The sequence below is a fragment of the Pelobates fuscus genome, chromosome 2 (assembly GCF_036172605.1).
Source record: "Pelobates fuscus isolate aPelFus1 chromosome 2, aPelFus1.pri, whole genome shotgun sequence".
In the NCBI taxonomy this organism is placed as follows: Eukaryota; Metazoa; Chordata; class Amphibia; order Anura; family Pelobatidae; genus Pelobates; species Pelobates fuscus.
The window spans coordinates 101,758,130-101,781,893 of NC_086318.1; the positions used below are offsets into that span (position 1 = coordinate 101,758,130).

The 23,764-nt window shown below is 38.9% G+C and overlaps 1 protein-coding gene across 1 annotated transcript in view; it reads right to left on the reverse strand.

Annotated features, from left to right (window-relative positions):
- The window catches only part of TRPC1 (transient receptor potential cation channel subfamily C member 1), a 71,824-nt gene that overhangs the window by 12,466 nt on the left and 35,594 nt on the right, over positions 1–23,764 (reverse strand). The window contains exons 8-12 of the mRNA XM_063442502.1: positions 9,191–9,330; positions 8,216–8,359; positions 2,648–2,823; positions 1,413–1,614; positions 419–613 (exon numbers count right to left, since the gene is read on the reverse strand). Coding sequence (XP_063298572.1) covers positions 419–613; positions 1,413–1,614; positions 2,648–2,823; positions 8,216–8,359; positions 9,191–9,330 — 857 coding nt within the window. The remainder of the gene's footprint in view (positions 1–418; positions 614–1,412; positions 1,615–2,647; positions 2,824–8,215; positions 8,360–9,190; positions 9,331–23,764) is intronic.

Below are 23,764 nucleotides of genomic sequence, written 5' to 3' on the forward strand. Positions count from 1 at the left end.
TAATTTAGGTGACTATAGTGTTCCTTTAAGGCTTGTTCATCTGACGGCTCAGGACTATGTAGGCTATACTAAAGGTTCGGAATTGTTCAGCGGATAAATTATTTCTTTAGACTAAAATCTGGTGCTTCTTACTAAAATGCTGATTTGAAAGTCCAAGATGGTAAAGGAATGTATTAAAAGTATTGGCTGATCGCATTGTCCAGTAAGGTACAAACAAGTCTTTGATAATGGTATACGGCGATGAGTGGTACTGGGAAGTTATATTAATAACTAATTACTTTAAATTGAACAAATTCATTGATATTATTAAGAGAATAAAATTTGCCTAATTTGACCATACAAAATTAGTAATATCCTGAGATTTTAGGTTTAAATTCCACATTTCAAAGATGAATTCAATTATGGTAACATCCAATACCTTGAGGCTGTTCTGCCTTTTCACTCTTCCTGTCGGAGTATGAGAACAGATCCATTTACTCATGCTGTTGAATAAATAGCAGATAGTCTTGGGAGATGGAACAACGTTGAAAGGTGGAGGCAATGTGCATTTGTCATCGAAATAGCTCAGCCATAGCTTGGCCCTGGCAAATTTCCACTCCTTATCCTCATGATTCTAAGACACCAGAGATAAAAAAGACTTCAGTCTCCAAAAGAAGATACATTGATCACTCAAGGGCATCTGGTAGAATGTTTTAACCTTGAGTATGTCTGTAGGGCTCCAATGTACTTCTAGACTGTAATGGATGAACAAAGGAATTTATTCAGCTTTGAAGCGGTGAAATTTAGCACAACACAGGGCATCCTCAGTTTAGAAGATAGTGACATGATATTCTGAATCCTTTGCTAGCTGCCAACGATCTGAGGTTCTTATATTAATGGTCTAAAATGCTTAATATATCTTTGTCATAATATACAATCATATTATCCATGCAAATAGAAGAAGAATAGAATATTTGCTGCAATTTAGAGGATTATTCACTAAACAGGGATTAGCAATTTATTCATAAGGGAATTTGTAAATTTTAGGGTGAATTAGCTAGAATTGGTAAAATAGCTAAGCTGGAGAATTAAAAAAAAAAAAAAAAAGAAGTCATTTTTACCTGACAAGTACCAGGGGAAAGGGACAGCAGGGCACTAAAAGACCTTAAATTATTCTGAATAAGGGTAATGAGAACTCTATTAAGATATTATTTGATGCTATAGTATATAGGACTCAGCAGACATGGTATATAGGGCACAAAAGGATTCTGTACATATGGTATATAGGAATCAGTAGATACAAGCACAAAATGTCTCACCGTGATTTGGGATAAATATACATTTTTTGATTGACGGCTGATATGATATGTGTGGACTCACCATCGTTGTAATACTGCTCATGGATTATCACATTCACACTTATATAGACTTACAGCTATGAGTTGGAAGCTCTTGTGAAGCATGGCTACTAGAAGCTTGGTGAGCACAATCACGACCACCACGTTGTACGTGCCAATAATAAGTGCTCCCACAAACGACTGAAGCTCTTCATTGCAACTGAACCTGGTCACAAACAGTGCTACATGCGCCAAAGAGAAGATGTACCAGAAGAGAGCAAAACAGGTCCCGATGAAGCTGCAACAAATACAATGAGATAAGACACATTAGAGTTTAATCTAACAGTATATTAGGAAATCTACTCGACCAATAGCAGTCTCAATTTATAAAGCAATTATGTTTAATGAATAGGAAGGTGTACACTTTTCTGATTGGCTGCTGACATCAAATGCTGTCTGCCGCTTTTTTTAAATTTATTTTTTAACCAATAACCATCACTGAGGCTTAGAAGTGACAATGAGTGAGTACACACTTACTGTATGAAAAGAGTGGGATACAATTTAACAATTTGGGTTTTATAGTTATATTTAATGTCTGTAGCAGACATGTTTTTTTGTTTTTTTTACATGGGGAATTGTTTAGTACATTTGTCTCTTCATTTTGTGCTAACAATGATGTGAGTGATATTACAGGCATCCAGTAAAAGGCTGATTTGTAAAATATCTTTTTAGGACATACTCCAGAACCAAGGCAATTTTTTTTTTATTTTTTTTTTTTGCGAAATACGTCTTTGTTATATGTTTTTTCTTTCCCCTTTCACAGGGAAATGGTCACTTCCCAGGATTTTTAAATTTACGTTTACTTACTCTTGCATGTAACAAATTGGTATTTATGATAATTAAAAAACAAGTCCACTTCTTTTTGTCTGCAATGAGACACCCTACACTTAGCTCCCTGCCAATCATTGTTAGAGACTGTCCTTTGCACCTAGTAGTCAGCACAGAGAGAGCATACAGAGAAGAGGAGAAATTAAACGATATTTCTACTTCTGCTCAATTGCAATGTTTACCCTGGTGTTGCCTGGGTTGGGCTGGATTATGATGTCATTTGCTAATTTTTTTTAATATAATTTTAACAGAAAATTAAGCATCTCATGAAAAAGATTTAAGATGCGTTATAGTTGATTTTAGATTTTTTTATCCCATGGCGGAATGACAATTCCCCTTTAATACCACAGTTTTTATTAACCTATTCAGATAAATCTTCCAAATTAGAGCACTTTGTTTTGTGGCCAGTGGAATGATGTTGTTAATTCGAGTTCTGAACTTACGAGTGGAAGGTGTCATTGCTTTGCCGCTCGCAGAAGATGCCCACGCAGTCCTTCTGTTCAGTAGTGACATAGCCCTTGTCGTACAGCTGTGTCAGACCAATGGTGAAGGAGAAGAGCACAAGAAGGAACATCCCAAGAAACTTCCCAAAGTCTTGCAACATTTGACCCATGGAAATCTGTACAAAACATGTTAGAACATATTTTTGAGAAGGCAGTTTTGTTGGGTTCTATCCAGTTCATTTTATTGTAGAAGAATCTACATAATGTGTTCTACATTGCAGGCTAGATAGAAAAAAGAGATTTCCTAAAATACCTCATTTTAATTTGGCTTTTCAGGAAGACGCCAAACACTGCGCATGCCTAACAAAAGATGCCTATTAGTATGGCGCAGCAATTTCCACTCAATTCACAGTAGGTCCTCCAATGCTTCTCGGTGGAGAAGAGAGCCCCTATATTGCTGAGTATGAGTCTGATTTGCACTCTGTTGCAATTCTTAATAGCTAGAAGGAGTAGGGGGTATATGGCAAGATGATAAAAAATTATAAAACACTAATGTGCAAGTCTCTAAGGTGTTCTAGTTCTGACATAGACATGCACTATTAAAATGTATATGTCGACAGTACCTTATGTAATTTCAATATAATGTGTTGCCATGGCTTAGCCAAGAATTCTTCCTATAATGTATTTTTTCAGCCTATACTGTTTTCAGCATCGTAGCCCCTACCTTGATCTATACTCCATGTTCTGAGGGCTCAGAATTTGCTTTATTATTCAGGGTTTGCTTTCTTTGTTACCAGAGGAAAGAATGGATGGCCAAGGCATCAGGTACCTCTGACATCTTGCTATTTAAATCACCTGAACTCAAGTAAGACTATCTGCTGTTATGTATGAAATCATCCATTTGCCTATTGCACACAGTTGTCAGCAGAAAGCTTTTCTGTTAGCGGATAGAGTTAATAAAACAGTCAAACAGAGGCACATTAATACTAATCTAATTTCGAAAATATAAAAGGGGTATGTACAAGATCACAAATTGGAATGGAAAATTTTATTAGTCTCCATTTACTGCTGCAATTTAAAACACATCTAGATATAGATTCCTTTTAAGAATTATACACAGCTTTTTGTCCTTTGTGAAAATAATGTGTTGAGGATACTTCTGGGTGGGCAATGGGTTAACCCATGTTTACGCACAAGAATAGCAATACACTGCAATACCACCTACATGAGAAAAATATGTTGACACCTCATGTTGTGCTTACAAAACTCCACTGGAAATAAAACTGTGTTAAATGGCAGACGTTCAAGAATAGCCAAATTAATTATGCAAGTTTTCTTCTTTCTTCAAACAGCTCCCATTTTAATATCTTGGTTATTAGTCAGCCATAAAGGCAAGACAAGCTTTGTTTCTAAAGCTCAGTACAGTCACGTCTTTCATGCCATGCCAGCAGCCGTTATAAGAAATTAGTATCAAAGGAAGAGACAGTAGAGTGGAAATTTTTAAAGTATGGCATCCAGTTCAGTTTATCTACAAAGAACACCAATACGATATTCAAACATCTACGCTCTATGTTTCATGCTGGGTCAACTCTGCCTTGTAGTTTTTTCAAGGCTACAGAGAAAGAAAAGGGAAATATTCTAGAAGTTGAGTATAAAAGATATATATATTGAATGCTAAATGTAGCGGTTACAGAAACAAGAGATGCAAGGTGAAGGTTTGCTGGAATGTACGATTATTTCTCCATTTCAAGACATCCTACGTAAATATATAGCAAAGGTTCTTACAACATACTAAATTAATGGAGAGCTACTAAATACCATCTAACTGTACATTACCCTCTACTATCTATCTACTATGGGGCGCCTTACAGAGTCCGCGGTCTGTGCTATGAAAGATACTCACATGTATCTGGTAACTAGATGCAATATCATGTTTATTCACTACACTGTGACACTGAGACCCTCAAAAAATCTTTCCTCAATTTTCTACTAACTGTTGGAGACATTGCTCCTTGACTGCAACAGATATCCTTCCAGGACCTCTAGAATGTAGGATACATTAACCATCATCATCAATACTGCCAACGAAACTCAAGCCAAAGTAACCTCGAAGCTACAAATACAGGTTAATATGACTAATTTGGCTGTATGTGGGATGTCCAACCCCAGTATGCAGGTAAATTCACAAAACAGATTAACTATTTCCACAGTGACACTCGGCTTGTACCAAAGGGCGTCATGCCTACCTCTCACTTCTGTATTTTCTTTCATTATCACATATTTATTGTGATATCTTCTGTGATGTCACATTCTTTCTATTTCATTTTCTCCATCTATTCCCTTCTTCAATTATTTATTTAGGTCAATAACAGCAATGTCTTGCATAGTATGTATGTATGCAAAATGTTATGTATTTCTGACTAAATATAAAAATATCTGCATTTTACTAAAACATCTTTATTGTATAACTCTAAATTATATACAATAAAGAAAATGAATGGTTAGCATGTTATCTTCATATGTTTGTTTTTAGATCCGTTTATCCCAAATTGCATAAACCATAAAAGAAAAAGGGAGCTTCCATTAAACCACACAAACATATAAATAGTTGTAACCATTTGAACTTGGAGTCCAGAGTATGGAAAGTCCCATAAAGAGAGTCCTTAGTTATATTGGTCACCAGTTAGTATACAAGCTACAGTGTTAGTGAGTGAATGGACTTACTGTTGACAATATCGAAGTGAAACTACAAGCAGCACACAGAGAGAAACAGACATATTTAAAAGAAGGTTTATATGTGTAAAATAACATATTACATAAAGACGTGGGCACAGAACAGGGGACCCTCTTGTGTTTCAGAAATTGATTTAATGCAATACTAAGCCTTTTAAACACTCATAAAGAATGATGAGGTTTATAAACGAAGGTACTGATGAAGTGGTTTTATCAGTAGGCGTTTATTTGCCGGTGTAACTCCTGGCATTAAACGGGCAAATCAGAACTGGCACAATTTTAATTTCATGTGACACGGAGCTGGCAACACACAAATGAATTTACTAATGTCAAAAGTAAACATGTTTTTCTTATTCAGGATAAATGTCAGAATATAGAAATGACATATCCTAAGCAGAATGGACAGTAGGCCATGTTGGGTGAAACATTTCATAGGTAAACGATGGTAACATTAACATTCACCTGAATTAGGTTAATCTTGTAGATGTCCATTTCTGTACGTAGGTGGACATAGCGTGAGCTTTAGTAATGATGTGCTCAATAACTTCAGTAAGGTATTGGCTACATCTGTAGAAGTACCAATGTTTGTTCCTTAGATCGGTCACCTCTTCTTTCACCTTCCCAAAATTAAACACTACTTTTGGAGAACATTGTACGTTTAACAATGTTTCCTTGTAAAATGTTCATGCTATTTTAAAAGAAAAAATCCTCTTATTGTATCACTTCCTGTTATTTGATAAAAAATAATACAAATTGTACTGTAAAAAAGATGGTTATAATTTCTGTTAATCATAAGACACTGTCACTGTTAGACAATACGGAGGTGGAACCATTATTCCAAATACAAGACGCAATTCAACGTCAGTAACCGGTTGATAATGTTTTTTTACTTTCTGCCAGAATCATAGGAGTGTTTTCAATAAGTTTACATCCTGAAAGTGTCAGAACTCATTTTTTGTTTGCTGTTATTGCTGCCAAAGTTAGTAATCATTATAAACTAAAACTGATACTTCAAAATAGTGAGATTTACAACTTATCGACAAACAAAATGAACCAATTTTGGAAATACCTGACCTGTATCTTTGACCCCATTTTATAGTGCAGTTGTGATGATAACAGATGGCATGTGTTTTACTAACCTTTTGGGTTCCAAATTGATTATTGGCATTTTCTTGATGCCATCTTATTCCGCAGTGCTTTACAATATTATAAAGTGGTAAATGTAACAATTAATGAGACAACTAAAGATTGCTACAAGAACAATAGGTTGACGAGGACCCTGCTTGAATGAGCTTACAAACTAGAGGTACACATGATATGCATGTATATTTCTTTAATAACGTTCAAATCAGACATGTTGAGTATAGTGTAGTTTGTATTGTTGTGCGTATGTTTTGTGTTATCACTTCATGTTGTTATTTTTTGTTACAGAACGTATTTTTACATTATTTGCTTTAATTGATTAATGAGGAATTGTTCATATAAGTGCTCTTATCAACATTATAAACTCAGGAGAGGTGTTTATGTTGTGAGATCTGCTCATTCCTAAACACTTTAACACTTTGGAGGAATTGAGTGTTAGTAAAGCGGTTTCTGTGGTTTATCAAGTCTTTTATAGAGTTCAATTTTCTGAGTGTCTGATGGTTCCAGTAATGTGTTGATAAAGTTTTTCACCAAACCAAAAATGGTAAAAATGAAAAAAATGTTTCAGAAAATTACTAGAATAAAGAGACTGAGATCCCTACAATATCATTAACTACTTATTGGCAGCCATTAACGCACTTTATGTGAAACATGACGCAAACAAATGCTTAGCAAATCCCCCGAGCCACTTTGGTAGCTTACATTTCACTTTAGCTCAATATTATTTGATTAATCGTTACAGCAGAGCATCAGGCAGTGCTGTAAGTGTTCAATAATTTCTAGCAAAATCTTAGTAAGAGTAGTGGATTTGTACAAGAGTGCCGAAAGAGATTGAGACGAGAACACTGAGAATGTACCTCAATGTGCAAAACACTGAGAATGAGCAAAATCATTATCTCTAAGGAAACAGTAAAAAATCAAAATGCAGGAGATAAGGAACCAAGACTATTGTTTTGGTCTCTCATAGGCCTTATCAGCTAATACCCCTTTAGGCATAGTGAGCAGGGGTCCAGAAGGAAAATCGTATACCAGTATAGTACTAATGGCTCTGGAAATGTACCTTCACTTCAAATCCAATGTAGTAAACCAGAGCTATGCCAAAACTATAATGTTAGATGACTTATCTTTCTTTTAAACAAACCTCTATGAATTGTAGTGTAATTGTGTACTGTAATTCAATTGATTTTTAAGTTACAGATAGCACTATACCTGCATTCTCTTCAGTAATAGAAAAAAAGAGATACTCCCTGACTTTATGCCAACAGACAGAAAGATAACATTTTAATGCAGCAGTGTTTGCGTATTTAATTATTATATTTATTATTCAGGTTTAAAATTCTCCTATTTTTTTTCCTTTCTGTTTATTTTTCTAAATAATTTAATTAATTAATTAATAGAAGCCTGATCCACTTTAATTTGAGCACAAAATACATTATTTATGTAATAAATTTAATGAATTAATAATAATAATCATAAAACAATACTAGTTATACTACAATAAATTAATCCATTAACAAGGATAGAAATTAACATACAATTGTTCCAGTTTAACAAAAGAGCTGCATACGCTTCAGTTATTTAAGATTTGTTTGAATGGGATCTGCAGAGCAATGACAACTAAAAATTGCTCCAATTTTGCCCAATGTATCCAATAACAGATTGATTTTAATAGCTCACATGTAGAAGATTTACCTGGAGGGGACCCAAGATCGAGCTGGTGGTATACATGAAGAAGAGACGGAGATAACTGAGAACATTGCCGAATGCAAAAAGCCCTTCTGCCACCAGCGTAGGGTGGAAAGCGTCCCAGTCTTTTCTCTCTGCAATGGAATGGAACTGGGACAGAAGACACACAAGATCACTTTAGCCTTTAAGACAATGATTCCACAAATCTGATCAGTACATACAATGATTAATCTGTCACAATGGAAAGGACATGTGTAACAAAAAAACAATCAAAAGAAAAAACATGACGTATAAAAAAAATATATATATATATTGCACGACTTCAACGTAGGTATTACACTAACCATTACAATGGTAAATGCGTTCTTACTATTAATATAAACAGACATTTTATCTTAACCCTTCACTACCAAGCGCCTATTGTGTTGAAAAAAAATTGCACATCATTTATTTGAAACATGGTATGTATAGATGGCACGTAAATGCAGAATAAAAAAGCAAAACCATGTACTGTATGTATGGCTGTTGAGACAAGGATTACCATTATGTAAATGTATACAGATATCATTTTTCATTTATATGTTCATCCTTTTAAGAAATATTGGAGAAATAAACATGTTAAAAGACTTATTTTGGTTGTTGATACAATAATACCCTCCTAGGACACGGATTGTGACGGGACAAATTAGATCTCTGATAAATTACATTTTTTTATTTATGACACAATTATTAAACTAATTAAGCCATCAGAGTGAACATTTTATGGGTTCTACCGTAGTCTATCATTTATTGAATAAGGCCAATTCTTTAAAGAAAAGTGGGCAATACTTTTAGTGCAGTTTTCAGCTATTTGTTACGTTTCCTTTTAATTTGAAAAACATATAACTTGCCAGATTTGTACTGGACATAACATTATGTCCAATATAAACATTCAAATATTAATTGATGAAAAGGTATGTATGTCTATACTAGAATATTCACCTTGCTGTGAGCCACCACCTTTAATGCGAAGGTTGCCAGGTATAAAGAATTCATTACAAAGCTCAGCTGATTTCTCGATTCTTCTAAAAAATCTTCCAAGCCATCATACCACAATCTCTTCACATCTGACCAAACCATTCCTTTAAAGAGAAAATACATATTATTTCACTTTGGAAACTCAAAGATTCTGAGAAACATATTTCCTTTAATCAAACGCAGCTGTCTACACATTGTTCTGGATGAAATATTCTATACATTCCTTCATGTATCATGGAATGTTAAGAATATATGCATTACAATATGCGCTCAGTTGGGATCCATTCTAAAAACTCCAGTTATGTTTGTATTGCTTATTCAAGGGGCTAAATTAATTTGTTAACATTTAAATACAATTTCCAAAAAACGCACTACACCCAATTTTGTTCCTTACTCCTTAGTAATTAGAATGAGGTACTTCTTATCATCACACAAGATTGCGTATTCTTAAAGTGCCTAAAAAATAACACAGCAAGATATTTACTAAGCTGTTGAGACTTCAGAAGTACTGAGCTGAATCTCAATTTCAGGCTGGCAAATATGTACCATATGATTATATTGAAATGTGAACTTTTCACCCTTCTTAAAATCCTCCTTTGTTGTATTTGTATCGGCCATTTGAATAGATAATGCATTTTAAAAAAATACAATAAAAGTAGGGAAAATATGGAAATTTATTTTAATGCCGCAAATAAAAAATAAAAGAATAAAACAAAAATAATCCCTTCCTTTTTCCCCATGTATTCTACCATACATAACATTGGGATTTTTTTTGTGTCCCGACTCGATAATATAAAGGGAGTTGTATGATACGGGTTACATTAGTTAGCAGTTAAAGTGCTATATGTAGGCACTGGATCAGATATCAGAAGTCAGATTTATTCATCCGACAGGAGATATGACAAATCTACCTACAACACAGATCATAATAAACTAACAGTGTTATATGTTTATCCCCTGGAGGGGGGAATAGACAACTGAAGACTTGACTATGAAAGGACCAAACTGATAGAGTGGATGTTTACATGTTTACTGATATTACCAAGGTGCCAGTAGTGGCCAGGTCAAGCTATTTTTGTTAAACTGATTAAAAACAAGGAGCTGCATAAATAGACTCCTAGCTCTATAAACTCGATTAATAAGCGCTAGTGGCTATGGTGCTTGAGGTTTCCCTTTAATGGGTTACAATTTAGACACTGTATCATTTGGGAAAATAGGATTTTAAGGTGGAGGTGATATTATGTTTGTAGCAACCTTATATTAGAATTTATATAAGCATCATTCCCTTGTTACTGTACAATACTTGTTCTGCAAACTTTACACCAGTGAAATCCAGACCACGTTAAAAACTATGAAAACCAAAATGAAATATAATTTAATATTAATAGTTAGATATTAAGCCAAAAAAATCTAAACAACCATTTCAAATTCCTACAATAAAATAGTGCAAATCACCGTGTTCATAACATACAAAATTAAGCCCTGCGCTCAAAGACACAGAGACGCTAACAATTCACTTTGCTTCTTTAGGCTAAAAGGCCAACGCTCTAATGAAACAGAGAGCAGTATTTTTCTAAATCCCTGCCTATCGTTTAGAAAAATAGCCCTCTCTGTCCTTGCCTTTTAGCTTAAAGAAGCAAAGTGAATTGTTAGTGTAGGACTCACCTAAGAGGTTTTGCTTGATGTGGCTGGTGAGCTTACATTTTAATGGCCATTTGAGTGATACTAAAATAAAAAAAATACAGTTATTAAAATGTGCATAGGGATTTGGAATAGTATGCAAATATGTTTTTGTTATTTTTATTGTATGTGTTGTGGCTGATGCGTACTATAGCCATTGGGAGTTTGTGTGTAGGGCTTTATTTTGTATGCTTGTATTTGCTTTTGTGTTACCCACTCATGTTACAGTGCTGCCGCCCACCCCATGTTCTCCCTATTAAGGGTTAATAAGTGTGTAGGTTTTCGAAAAAGCAACACAAATTGTTAGTGTAGGACACACCTAAGAGGTGCTTCCAGAGTGAGAACCAAGTTTTTTGACGTTCAACATCATGCATTGCATGTAGATGTCAAATAATAAATCAATGCTTCTCATATTTTTGGTAGAACTAAATACATTACTAACAACAGGTTTGGAAAATAAAATCATCAATCTAGATGAATTTAAATTCATCTACAATCCTAACTGCAAAGTGGCAGTTTTTTATTTTCTACCGAAAATTCACAAGAATATAAAAAAAAAACTCCCGGTCGCCCCATTATTAGTGGTATCAATTCTCTGTCTTGCAATTTATCTGAATATGTGGCTCTGTTCCTGCAACCATATGTTCCTTTACATAACACCTTCATTAAAGATACGAAACATATTTTGAAGGATTTACAATCCATATGTTGGAATTCTTCATATATTTTAGCCACTGCAGATATTACAGCCTTATATTCAAATATTCCCCATATAAAAGGTATCTCCTGTATCAAAGATACACTCAAGTTACAACAAGGCTTACAGGATGTTCAAATTGAGTTTTTGATTAGCTGTATACAATTTGTTCTTACTAGGATTTTTTTCTGGTTCAATGGACAGTTCTTTCTTCAGCGGTGTGGCGTCGCCATGGGAACCAAATTCGCCCCCAGTTTTGCCAATTTGTATGTGTCCCATTGGGAACAACAGCATATAAAGTTGGCGGACCACAATGGGGGTGGTTTGGTCCTATGGCGACGCTTCATAGATGATGTACTAATCATCTGGGATGGTACTTCAGAAGATCTTGATTCGTTTTTGAGTCAAGTTAATGATAACGACTATAATTTGAAATTTACTTCCGTATCTATTAATTCGACCATAAATTTCTTAGATCTAACTATATACATAGAACAAAATCAGTTGAAAACTAAAACATACTTTAAACCTACTGACTGTAACACAGCAATTGAATACACAAGCACCCATTACCCCCCGTGGCTTTCCAATATCCCCAAGAGACAGTTTACTCAGCTCAGAAGGAACTGCACAGACAATCAGATTTTTTTGGAACAATCTACAATTGTTAAACAAAGATATGCAGATAAGGGCTATAATGTTGAAAACATGGAGAAGGCAAAAATTGAGATACTAAATTTGGATAGATCACTACTTTTGGAAAATAGAAATAAAAGTGAAGAAGACCTTTTAACGGTCCAACAAAAAATGAAAAATAAATTCACATATGGCAATAAAAAAAAAAAAATATATAAGGATACCAACAATAGATTTGAATTCGCCTTTATAACACAATTTAATTCTCAAGCGAGAAGGGTAGAAAAAATACTTAAACACTGGTATATTTTGAAAAAGATGATATTTTGAAACATATGTTAGCCGAATTTCCAACAGTAATTTATAAGAAATCAAACAATTTAAAAAATAAGTTGGCACCTAGCTTATTACCTATAACCTCTCCTTGTAACAATGTCCTTAAGACCACAATACAGGGTTTTTATAGTTGTGGCCGCTGTTCTACATGTAAACATCAGAAAAGGAAAATTAATAATTTCGTGGGAACATATACCAAAAAAACCTACACTATAAAAAAAAAAATGTCCATTGTTCTTCTTCCTTTGTTATTTATTTATTACAGTGTGGCTATGGGGCCCAATATGTGGGCCGCACATCCAGAAAATTACATACTAGAATTCTGGAACACTTCAATAACATACGGAAAAACAAAATTGACCACAGTGTACCAAAACACTGCAACTCATGTCCCCTATTTTGCTGGAATACCTTCCAAGCCTTTGGGATTGATTCAGTCCAATTGGGCTGGAGGGGAGGAGATAAAATGCAGGAGTTGGTCAGAAAGGAAGCTCTATGGATCGTCAATCTTAAAACTTTACATTTAGGACTCAATCAAGAAATTGATTTACAAGGTCTCATTAAAAAATGCTGTTTTCTTTATGTTTTCTCTTTATGTGATTCTTTATATTTATGTATATACTTTCTCTTCCTTTTTTTTTATTTTCATATACATGATTATGTTTAATATTGGCTGTAATCTGTTTTCATGACTATGAATGTCACATCTACGATTGCATTCTTTCAATGGATGTTTGTATATATTGTTCAGTGTGATGCATCGGAGCATGATACATATGCAAATCGATATATATTTTTATACATGCCAAACTATTCCACCAATATTTGGAGTAATATAGCACAGAACTTATATTCATATTTTATATGATTTTTATATGGGCATACCTATATTTTTCGGGTATACTTAATTTTTATATGTTTATTATATGGTTTATTATGGGGTTTTATATATTTTTATTTTTATTTCAATTCTATTTCATTTTTCATTTTTATTTTTATTCACATTTATATTTATATTTATATTTATATTAATTTCATTTGTATTTTTATTTTATATTATTATTATTATTTACTCTTTATTCTATTCATTTATTTTTTTTTTACATTGTTTGTTATATATATATATATATATATATATAATTTTTGTTATATGTGCCCCAGGCTTTAATTGTACAGTGTATGAATTGCTCCGGTGTTATTACTCTGGTTTCTACCCTTTCCTGTGTATCAGACGTTTAGGCGAGTTTTCGCCCTTTGCTTTTTGTCCCTCTTAGGTTGCGGTCTTTTACGTTTACGCATGTGCGTCTGTCGCGCGCATGCGTTCTACAACCCGGAACTGTCTTTTCATATTTCGAACCACTTCGCGCCCTATTTGTGCGTTCCACAAGTGAAACGCACGCTATATACCAAGTGTTCCGGATCATTGGAGATTACCTACAGTGTATATATACCCACAAGGACAAACCCAGTGACATCCCTGACGAAACGCGTTGGATTCTTACCTTGTGTATTTTGATTTTGATTTTATTTGTATTTATTGTTTATTTGGATTTTGCTGCCTCTACACTGCTACCCCTGGCTTTCCATTGTGGATGTTTGATAACATCAGCCAGGAGTTCCATGTTTATATGGAGACATGCTTTTTTAATTCTTCTATGTGTAAGTGCAACCAATAAATGTGATTTTGTAATTTTATAACAAACTTCACTATATTCGATTTCCTTTATTTTCATATAGCTTACTGGAAGACATACACGCTCATATTCATCATACTACCCCTGAGAGGGTGAAAAGCCTGATTACACGTTCGTTTGTGAGTGTATCTAATATTTCACCTACTATTTTCTTATCTCATACTATTTTACGCTGTTAGTTGTCTGATTTTTTCCATACAGACCATATTCACGGATATTCCACCTAAATTCAGGTTGTCCTATTTTATACATATTTAACGTATTCTGGGTGTTTTCCACTTTTTGTTTGGTTGTATATTTGTATAGGTGGTTGTGAAGTACACCTGGGATTACTTCCAGCTATACGTTTTATAGATCTTTAGTGTATATATTTTGTTTTTATTTTCTCATAGAGAAGCACTGGCTTCACTACTTCTATATGAGAAGAATTTGATTGGAGGAGTGTGGTGCTTGTGCTTCTCATCCACAATGCTTCTCTATGAAAAGCATTGGATTAGACAATTAGACCATGAGGAGCCAGACAAGGCCTAGGCAGAACAGGGACATGTGAGTGTGAGGGTAGTTTGTACAGGTGAATGTGGTAAAGTAGCCCTGGGACAGTGGGTGGAGTAGTAAGGGGGTAGATAGGTGGGCTAGTATAAATAGGTTGTCGTCTTACGGGATAGCAACCATTTTAATTATCAGTTGGGAACAGCTTGGTAATTCCAAGTGCTGTTTGCGGCCAGGGTATGGATATCGAAGTTGTCCTCTCTGCCCTTAGGGCAGAGGCCTTACAAAATGGGGGTCTGCACCTGCAAGCCCAGCTGGCTCATCTTCAGGCCTCTGTGGCTGTTGCTGCCTCCCCTCACGGCGGTAGTGGAGGTTCCCGGAGGCAAGCTCGGCCACCAGAACGTTTCGCCTCACATGGGGAAGCAACGGGCCCTCCTGCAGGCCTGGCCTCCCGGATCCACCGGTCTGCATCCGGGAGACTTGCTTTGCCTCTTTTGCGGGGCGGTCCGCGGCTGCTTATCTTTCGGATGGTGTTCCAACGCAGGCTGATTCTCCTTCCGCGGCTGCTGAAGGCTTTTTGGCGGCCTTGTCATCGCCAGCGGACCCGCCAAATGGCTCCCACAGCCCAGGCAGATGGAGTGGTGGTCGGGCCTCCAGGCGGGGGACAGAGGCCTCCCCTCCTGAAATGGGGGTGGTGGCTGGGAGTAGTGTGAAGCGTCTGTCTCCTACCCCTTCCCGTGGTAGCTCTGCTTGCCCCCTGCCCTTCCTCGGGGTGCTGTCTGGACTTACCGGGCACCCCTTGCCTTCCCCGTCCCCGTGGGGTGGGCCTATTTTGCTGGGTCAAGGGGGGAAGGTGATAATTTCACCTGTTGTTTCTCCCCAGGTGGCTCCGGACCGAGCCATGTTCAGGCCTCATTGAGTGCGATGCCGGTTTTGTTCCCTATGGAGGTGGCTGCTCCAGCCCAGCCTCTGGTGGTTGCGGCTCAGCTACTCAAATCCACTCCTACTGAGTTTGGTTCTGCATTGGTAGCTGTAGTACCATGTAGTGCGGGTAGCCTGGGCGGTTCTGGAGCTTTAGGGTCTTTGATGGGCTGTCTGCTGGGACTCTTGGATAACTAGGAGCTTAGTTCTGCGGCCCCGTAACGCGCAGGTTAGGGCGGGGTGAGACCCTCCTTTGGTTACTTCGCCTGGGGGTGCCCATCCCGGGTGGGATGCCGTTAGCCTCTGCCCCAGTGATACCGCAAGCTTCCCGCATTTGGTGGCTCCACCAGGCAGGGAATTTGAGCCGGCCGCATATGGTGCGGCCTATTTGTGTTGGTCAGGTCCCCCTGGGGCTGCATTTGCACCAGGTGGTGGGGGACAAAATTTGCAAGGGGGAGTTTGTGGAGATCTTCTCCCTGCTCCCCTTGGAGGACTTGCTCCCTCCGGATAAGAAGGCTAAGGACTCCGCAAGGACAAAGAAAGGTTTAGGTGTCGCTTAAGGATCCTGGCCTTTTCGATCCTAGCCCGCGTCATGGGGAAAAGGCGCCCGAGAAGTGCACAGCCCTGTTCTGTTATCAGGAGACGGTCTGGACTGCATGTCGGGTGTATGGGGGGCTGAGCTGGTGGAGCTATAGTGAACAGTTTCGCCAGCGGATGGATATTGGTTTGAGGATATTGGTTTGTGGCTGGCGATTATGACTCGCATTAGGGTGGTCTGCCGTCCTTTCTCGGAGGGTGGCGGTGCAGTGGGACACTCCTCTGCATTAGTCTTGTCGCACTGGTTGCTGCTGGCAATACAATGAAAGTCCGTGCTCAAGGTGTGGGGGGATCACTCAGCCTCCAGCCATTTTTAAGTAGGGTAAGGCCGGGGAGCGTGGAGATACTGTGGTCGCCAAAGACGAGGACGCCAGTGGATGTCAGCATGATGCACCCATAGCTAAGCCATTATAGAAACCGCAGGGCGGCGGAGCTGCTCCTTGGGGGTTTCCGAGATGGGTTTTGGATTTCCCATTTGGTGAAGGATTCGCCAAAATCTCCAGTGGGTTCAGGACAAGTTCAATAAGAAGCTGTCTCTGGGATGGATGGCTGGCCTGTTCTCGGCCCCACCACTCCATAACCTACGTGTCTCCCCATTGGAAGTGGTGCCTAAGAAAGAGCTGGGTAAGTTTCGGCTGATTCACCATTTGTCCTACCCATTTGGGGGGTTCGGTGAATAGTGACATTGATGTAGGGTGTCGTACGCGCCATTTTACGCGGTGGTTCGGGTGGCAGGCCCAGGGGCTCTGATGGCAAAAGCAGATTTTCGGTTGCTTGCAGTCCACCCAGACTTCCACCATCTGTTGGGTTGTTTCTTCCAGGGCAGTTATTACGTGGACCTGTGTTTGCCCATGTTGTGCTATTTCCTGCTTCTATTTCGAATGTTTTAGTACATTTCTGGAACGGGTGGTGCGGAACTCGCTGTTGCATTATTTGGATGACTTCTTGTGTGTTGGTCCTGCTTAAATCGAATGTGTGTTCACACCTTCTCCAAACCCTGGAAGCGGTCTCTCAGTTCTTCGGGGTCCCGCTTGCCCCTGATAAGACTGTGGTGTCAGGATTACAGATGAGGCAGAATAGTATCAGACCTATGATGCAGCATGCAGAATAGTATCACACCTAGGACTTAGAATAGAATAGTCAATATACTAGCCAAGGTAAGGGACACAGAATGAGACACAGCGATAAGGAAAAGCCAATAGTCAAGGATAACATAAGTCAGGGAAGTAAGTCAAAAACCAGAAATACAAGATCAGGAACACACTACAGATACCCATCTAAGGGAAATCACGACAGGGCACTGAGCAAATGCTATTTTGAGTTTAAAAAACCCTCCGTAGGCTGTAATTGGTTGTTTCTGACCTCTGACCCCAAAACATACGTGCGCGTCTATGACGTGAAGCCGCACGCACGTCGGCGCCATCTTTGACGTGGGCGAAGGTAGGTTTCCTATAAAAGCCTGGTCTGCAGAGGCCGGCGCTCCTAGGAATGTCGCACCCGCTGGGGAACCGGAAAGGAGGGAGATAGGACAGCTACCTGCTGAACCCAAGGTAAGTTTAAATTATTTCTGACGGCGTGGCTGCTCTGTTTGAGTGCAGCCACATGGTCAGAAATGCCGGGAGCCATGATAGGTGGGTCACTCCACCTTTTTTTAGCTTCTTGGGGATTGAGATTGATTCGGTTGCTAGGGAATGTCGTTTGCTGGTGTATAAGGTTTTGGAACTGCTGTATGGTCTCTAACCGCCATGTCCATCAGGAAGATTCAGTTGCGACACCTGCAGTCGCTCTTGAGTAAGCTGCAATGTGCGTGCCGGTTTATTCCTATGGGAAGGTTGTTTAATCGCCACTTTGCAGTGGCAACCGTGGGGGTGGAGCGCTTCCATCATTACGTGCGTATCACTTGCCCATTGCGCGGTGACCTGGTGGTTTGGTCCGTCTTGGACGCGTTTAAAGGTCGGTCGTATTGCAGGCGCCTGAGGTGTCCAATGCCACTCCATCTTTTCACCAACACCTCAGGTGCGTTGGGTTCTGGGGCCACCTTTGGGGCCCATTGGTGTGCTGAAGCTTGGCATTTGGCAAAGTTGACCAGGAACCTGGCTCTACTAGAGCCTTTTCCTATCGTGGTAGCAGTGTGGAGATCTGGGGTGATCTCCTCAAGGATTGCAGGGTGGTCTTCCAGTGTTATAATATGGGGGGTAGTGCAGGCCATCAACAATTTGTCTGCTTCCTCTCCTCTGGTGGTTCGGCTTCGGTGGCACTTGGTGCTGCACTGTTTGCTTCTGAATGTATATTGTACAGCTGGTACATGTGCCTGGGGTTGCTAACATTACAGCAGATGCTCTCTCATTTTTAGTTGTGGGAATTCAGGGCGGCGGCGCCCAGGGAGGACGAAGTGGGCTTCCCGTGCCCAGTGGACCTGTGGGGCCTTGGGCTGAACGAATAATGTCTTGGATTCGGGGTTCAGTCTCGGAGGCTACTTTACAGTGTTATGGCAAGGCATGGAGCGAATGGGTGGAAATCGAGAGGCAGCTCGGGGTTTTTCGGTCAGATGGTGAGCGTGTGCAGGGTTTGTTACAGCTAATTTGATTTTGGGAAGCCTCGGGCTGGGACTTCCTGTTTAGTGACCGAGTAAAACTCAGCTCTTTGACCTTCATTTTTGTCACTCTTTGCATGCATCTCACCCTATATTCAATGTCGGCATCTCCATCTGAGCACACCTGCTTTGGACCCTATTTCCTGCTGGAGCCCCGTTGAAAAGCATTAATTTAATGTTGCTCTATGTTAAAAGTTTTAATGTGCACGCATGTGTATTTGGTCCCCAATGCTCTTCTCTGAGGAGCATTGGATTGTACCTTCGTAGAGGCGGCCATGCTACCTTCGTGATGTCGCTGACGGAGGAAATGTATGCAAAAGGTGTGTAAATCTAATTATTATTATTTTTTTTAATTTAGCAACTGAGAGGGACCAGAAATAGACTAGGGACCGCAAAAATACAGTGTTGGGAATGCGGATTTGTATACCTAGCGCTATAGTGTTCTGCATGATTGTTAGCAAAGACATGTTTAATATACAGTTGTGTTCAAAAGTTTGCATACCCTTGGAGAATTGGTAATATATGTACCATTTTTAAAGAAAACATGAGTAAGCAGGCAAAACACATTACTTTTATTTCTTATGGCATTCACATTTAATTGTAGGTTATAACAGAATAGCACAATCATGAACAAAACATGGCAACAAATAAACTAATGAAATGACCCCCGTTCAAAGTCTGCATACCCTTAATTCTTAATACGGTGTATTGCCCCCTTTAGCATCAATAACAGCGTGAGGTCTTTTGTAACAGTTGTCTATGGGGCCTCTAATTCTTGCAGTTGGTATAGCTGTCCATTCATCTTGGCAAGAGGCCTCCAGGTCATGCAAAGTCTTTGGTTGTCTTGCATGAACCGCACGTTTGAGATTTCCCCAGAGGGGCTCTATGATATTAAGTTTAGGAGACTGATGAACAAACCTTCACCTTTTTCTGCTGTAGTCACTGGAGGGTCAACTTGGCCTTATGCTTAGGGTCACCGTCATGTTGGAAAGTCCAAGAGCGTTTCACGCGCAGCCTTTGTGCAGAAGCATGCAAATTGTCTCCAGTATTTTCTGATAACATGCAGCATTCATCTTGCCATCAATTTTCACAAGATTCCCTGTGCCTTTTCAGCTCACACACCACCAAAACATCAGTGAGCCATCACCATGCTTTACAGTGAGGATGGTATTCTTTTTACTATAGGCATTGTTGACCCCTCTCCAAACATAGGTCTTGTCACTCCAAATTACAGTGTGCCAGGAGCTGTGAGGCATGTGTAGGTGTTATCAGGCATATTTTAACCAGACTTTTATGTGGCATTGGCACAGTAAAGTCTTCTTTCTGGCAACACGACCATGCAGCTCATTTTGGTTCAAGTATTGTCATATTGTGCCCCTTAAAACAACAACACTGTCTTTTTCAAGAGCAGCCTGTATTTCTCCTGAGGTTCCCCTGTGAGTTTTCTTTGTATCCCAAACAATTATTCTGCCAGTTGTGGCTGAAATCTTTCTTGGTCTACCTGACCTTGGCTTGGTATCAAGAGATCCCACTTCTTAAAAGGGACACTCCAGGCACCCAGACCACTTCTGCCCATTGGAGTGGTCTGGGTGCCAACTCCCACTACCCTTAACCCTGCAAGTGTAATTATTGCATTTTTTTAAAACTGCAATAATTACCTTGCAGGGTTAACTCCTCCTCGAGGCAAATTGTCTAGCAGGGTGTGGACTCTTACAGCAGGTTGAACTGATATGCTAGGCAGGTGAGAGAAAGTTTGTTCAGACTAGTGGCTAGTGAGGCCACTAGTGGAGAAAACTGAAACATTTTTTAAAGAAACAAATAGAAGAAACAAAATTCTTGTTTGTCAGGAAAGGATCCTGACATAAAATCTATATTTCTCAGTACACAAGATACTCATCTGTAATTTTCATTTCCTCCTTTGTCTTTATAATTTCACTTCCTTTTAGTACTGCTACTCATATTGTTTTCAAAACAAATCATGTCTAAGGTCAGGAGAGGTCTGGGGAGGAGAGATATATCTGGGTGTCATCAGCATACAGGTGGTAGTGGAATCCAAATGTGGTAATAAGTTTGCCAAGAGAGGCAGTATAAAGAAAAAATAGAAGGGGACCAAGGACAAAGCCTTGGGGTACTCCAACTGAGACATCACGAGGGGAGGAGGTATCATTAGAAAAGGAGACACTGAATAAATGTTGGGAGAGAAGAGGAAAACCACGAGAGGACAGTGTCACAGAGATGGTGTGATTGAAGAGTTTGAAGAAGGAGAGCATGGTCAACTGTGTCAAAGGCAGCAGAGAGGTCAAGAATAATTAGTATGGAGTAGTGGCCTTTGGATTTAGCTGTGATTAGGTCATTAGTAACTTTGATACAAGCAGTCTCAGCAGAGTGGAGAGGGGGGAAGCCAGATTGAAGAGGGTCAAGGAGAGAGTTGGAATTGAGGAAGAGAGACACTCGGGCAAAGACAAGTCTTTCCAGAAGCTTTGAGGAAAAAGGGAGCAGGGATATGGGACGATAGTTAGAGGGGGAGGATGGGTTAAGAGGTGTCTTTTTCAGGATAGGTACTACAGTGGCATGTTTAAGGTCAGCAGGGACAACGCCAGAAGAGAGAGAGCAATTGAAGATGTGTCTTAAGGAAGGCACAAGACAAGGGGAGAGAGATCTGATAAGGTGAGATGGGACAGGATCAAGTGGGCAAGTGGTGGGGTGAGTGGAAAGGAGATGCATAGAATGATAGGAAAGGCATGATCTGCAGCAAGGTAGGGAAAATTCTTTCCTTAGCTGTTCAATCTTGTCGGTAAATTAGCATGCAAAGCTATCAGCTGTAAGGTTAGTTTGGGGGGTGGCCACAGCAGGGCGAAGAAGAGAGTTAAAGGTGTCAAAGAGATCCCTGAGATTGCAGGAGCATGAACTAATGAGAGAGGAAAAGTATGATTGTTTGGCGAGGGCAAGGGCTGCGCTGTATGAACACAATATGATTCTATAATATAGAAAGTTTGCCTGGGTGCGAGACTTCCTCCAGGAGCGTTTAGAACAACAGGAGCAACTGTGCAGGTAGCGTGTTGATTTCGAATGCCACGGTTGGGGGAATGTCCTCCTCGAGGTGCTTGTTTGAAGCGGGGCTGCAGCATTCAAGGCAGAGGTGAGAGTAGTGTTATATGTGGAGATGGTCAGCGAGGGACAGGAGAGGGAAGGGATTGATAGCAGTTGTGAATCAATATCAGCTGCTGGTGGTCAATAGAATTAAGGTTCCTCCTGAGTTGAGGGGGGTCTAGGCTGAGGTTGTTAGGTTAGGGAATACTAAAGAGCAAACGATAAGAGGTGGTGATCAAAGAGAGGAAATGGAGTGTTGCAGATATTAGATACTGTACATGCATAAGAAAAAATTAGGTTGAGGGTATTGCCAGCTACATGGGAAATAGTTGAAAGTAGTTTAGAGGCTGCTGAGGTCAAAGGTGGGTTAATGGGAATATTGAAGTCCCTGAGAATTAGGGATGGAATATTAGAAGAGAGGATTGACTATTTATACACAGACACCAATTGCAATTTAAAAAGTCACAGGTGTGGAAAATTAACCTTTAATTGCCATTTTAACCTGTGTGTGTGTCACCTTGTTTGTCTGTAACAAGGCCAAATATGCAAGGGTATGTAAACTTTTAATCAGGGCCATTTGGATTATTTCTGTTATCATTATGATTTTAAAAGGAGCCAAAAAACTATGTGATAATAAATGGATTCATATCATCACTATCATTCAATAAAATACATTTTTCTGCATGATCAGTCATATTTACAAAATAAACACCAACATTTCACAATTTCTGCTAGGGTATACAAACTTTTGAGCACAACTATATTTCTAATATACAGCTGGTTTTATAACTGGGGCTATAGTGCTTCTTTTGTTATGAAACTATTTTCCTAGTAAGTATTACAACACTACTCCACGTCTCAAGTATTAAAAAATCAATTACAGAAAAATAAAGCATTAAGCAGTCTTTAGGGTGGGCCGTTAATACAGAATGCAAGCTGAAATCATAAATTTAAATGTAATAGGGAATACAAAGACTGGTAAATATAGCCAAGAACTGATTGAAAACAGGCCTACTTTAAGGGAGAAAGATCTATTTCTGAGTAAATAAATAAATACAAATATACATTTCCATCTTTGTAGCATCTGGCTTTTGTAAAATAGTTTGACTTATTTTGTGATTTCATTTTCATACTGATGCAAAACTGTGTTTCTAATGCTTAGATTCGAATAGTTTGAAAGCCAAAGATTCTGAAACAGTATTTTCATTATTAAGATATATACACAAAGAGAAAAGAATATAAGCTTAATTAAAAATATATATAGATAATCAATGTTTGTGTTATCTTGGAGAATTGACAAAGGACCAACACCATTTTAGGCTAAAAGAACAGATCTGGAAAACATTCTTACTAAACTGAGAATTCATAGTGAATTATCCATTGTACAGCGCTGCAGAATCTGTTGGCGCTTTATAAATAATAATAATTGCAAATTTAAGGCCAGAGTAGCTGAACTTAATCCGTAGGGGACTTATCTAATTTTTCAAATTTGGCTATATTGACCTTAACCCCTTAATGACACATGACATGTGTGACATGTCATGATTCCCTTTTATTCCAGAAGTTTGGTCCGTAAGGGGTTACATTTGAAATTCACTTTAAATTTACCTTGAATTCTCACTTTAGTGAATAACCATGTGAGATGGGATTCCAGTACTGCTCTTTAACCCCTTAATGCCGCAGATCATACTGTGCCGCTCTGCAGCAAGTGGGTTTTAACACCGCAGGGCAGCATAGAACGGATTGCAGACTCTCCTGCGCAGCCAAACTTAATTGGCGCAGTGATCGGCGGTCCCCCTGCTGCC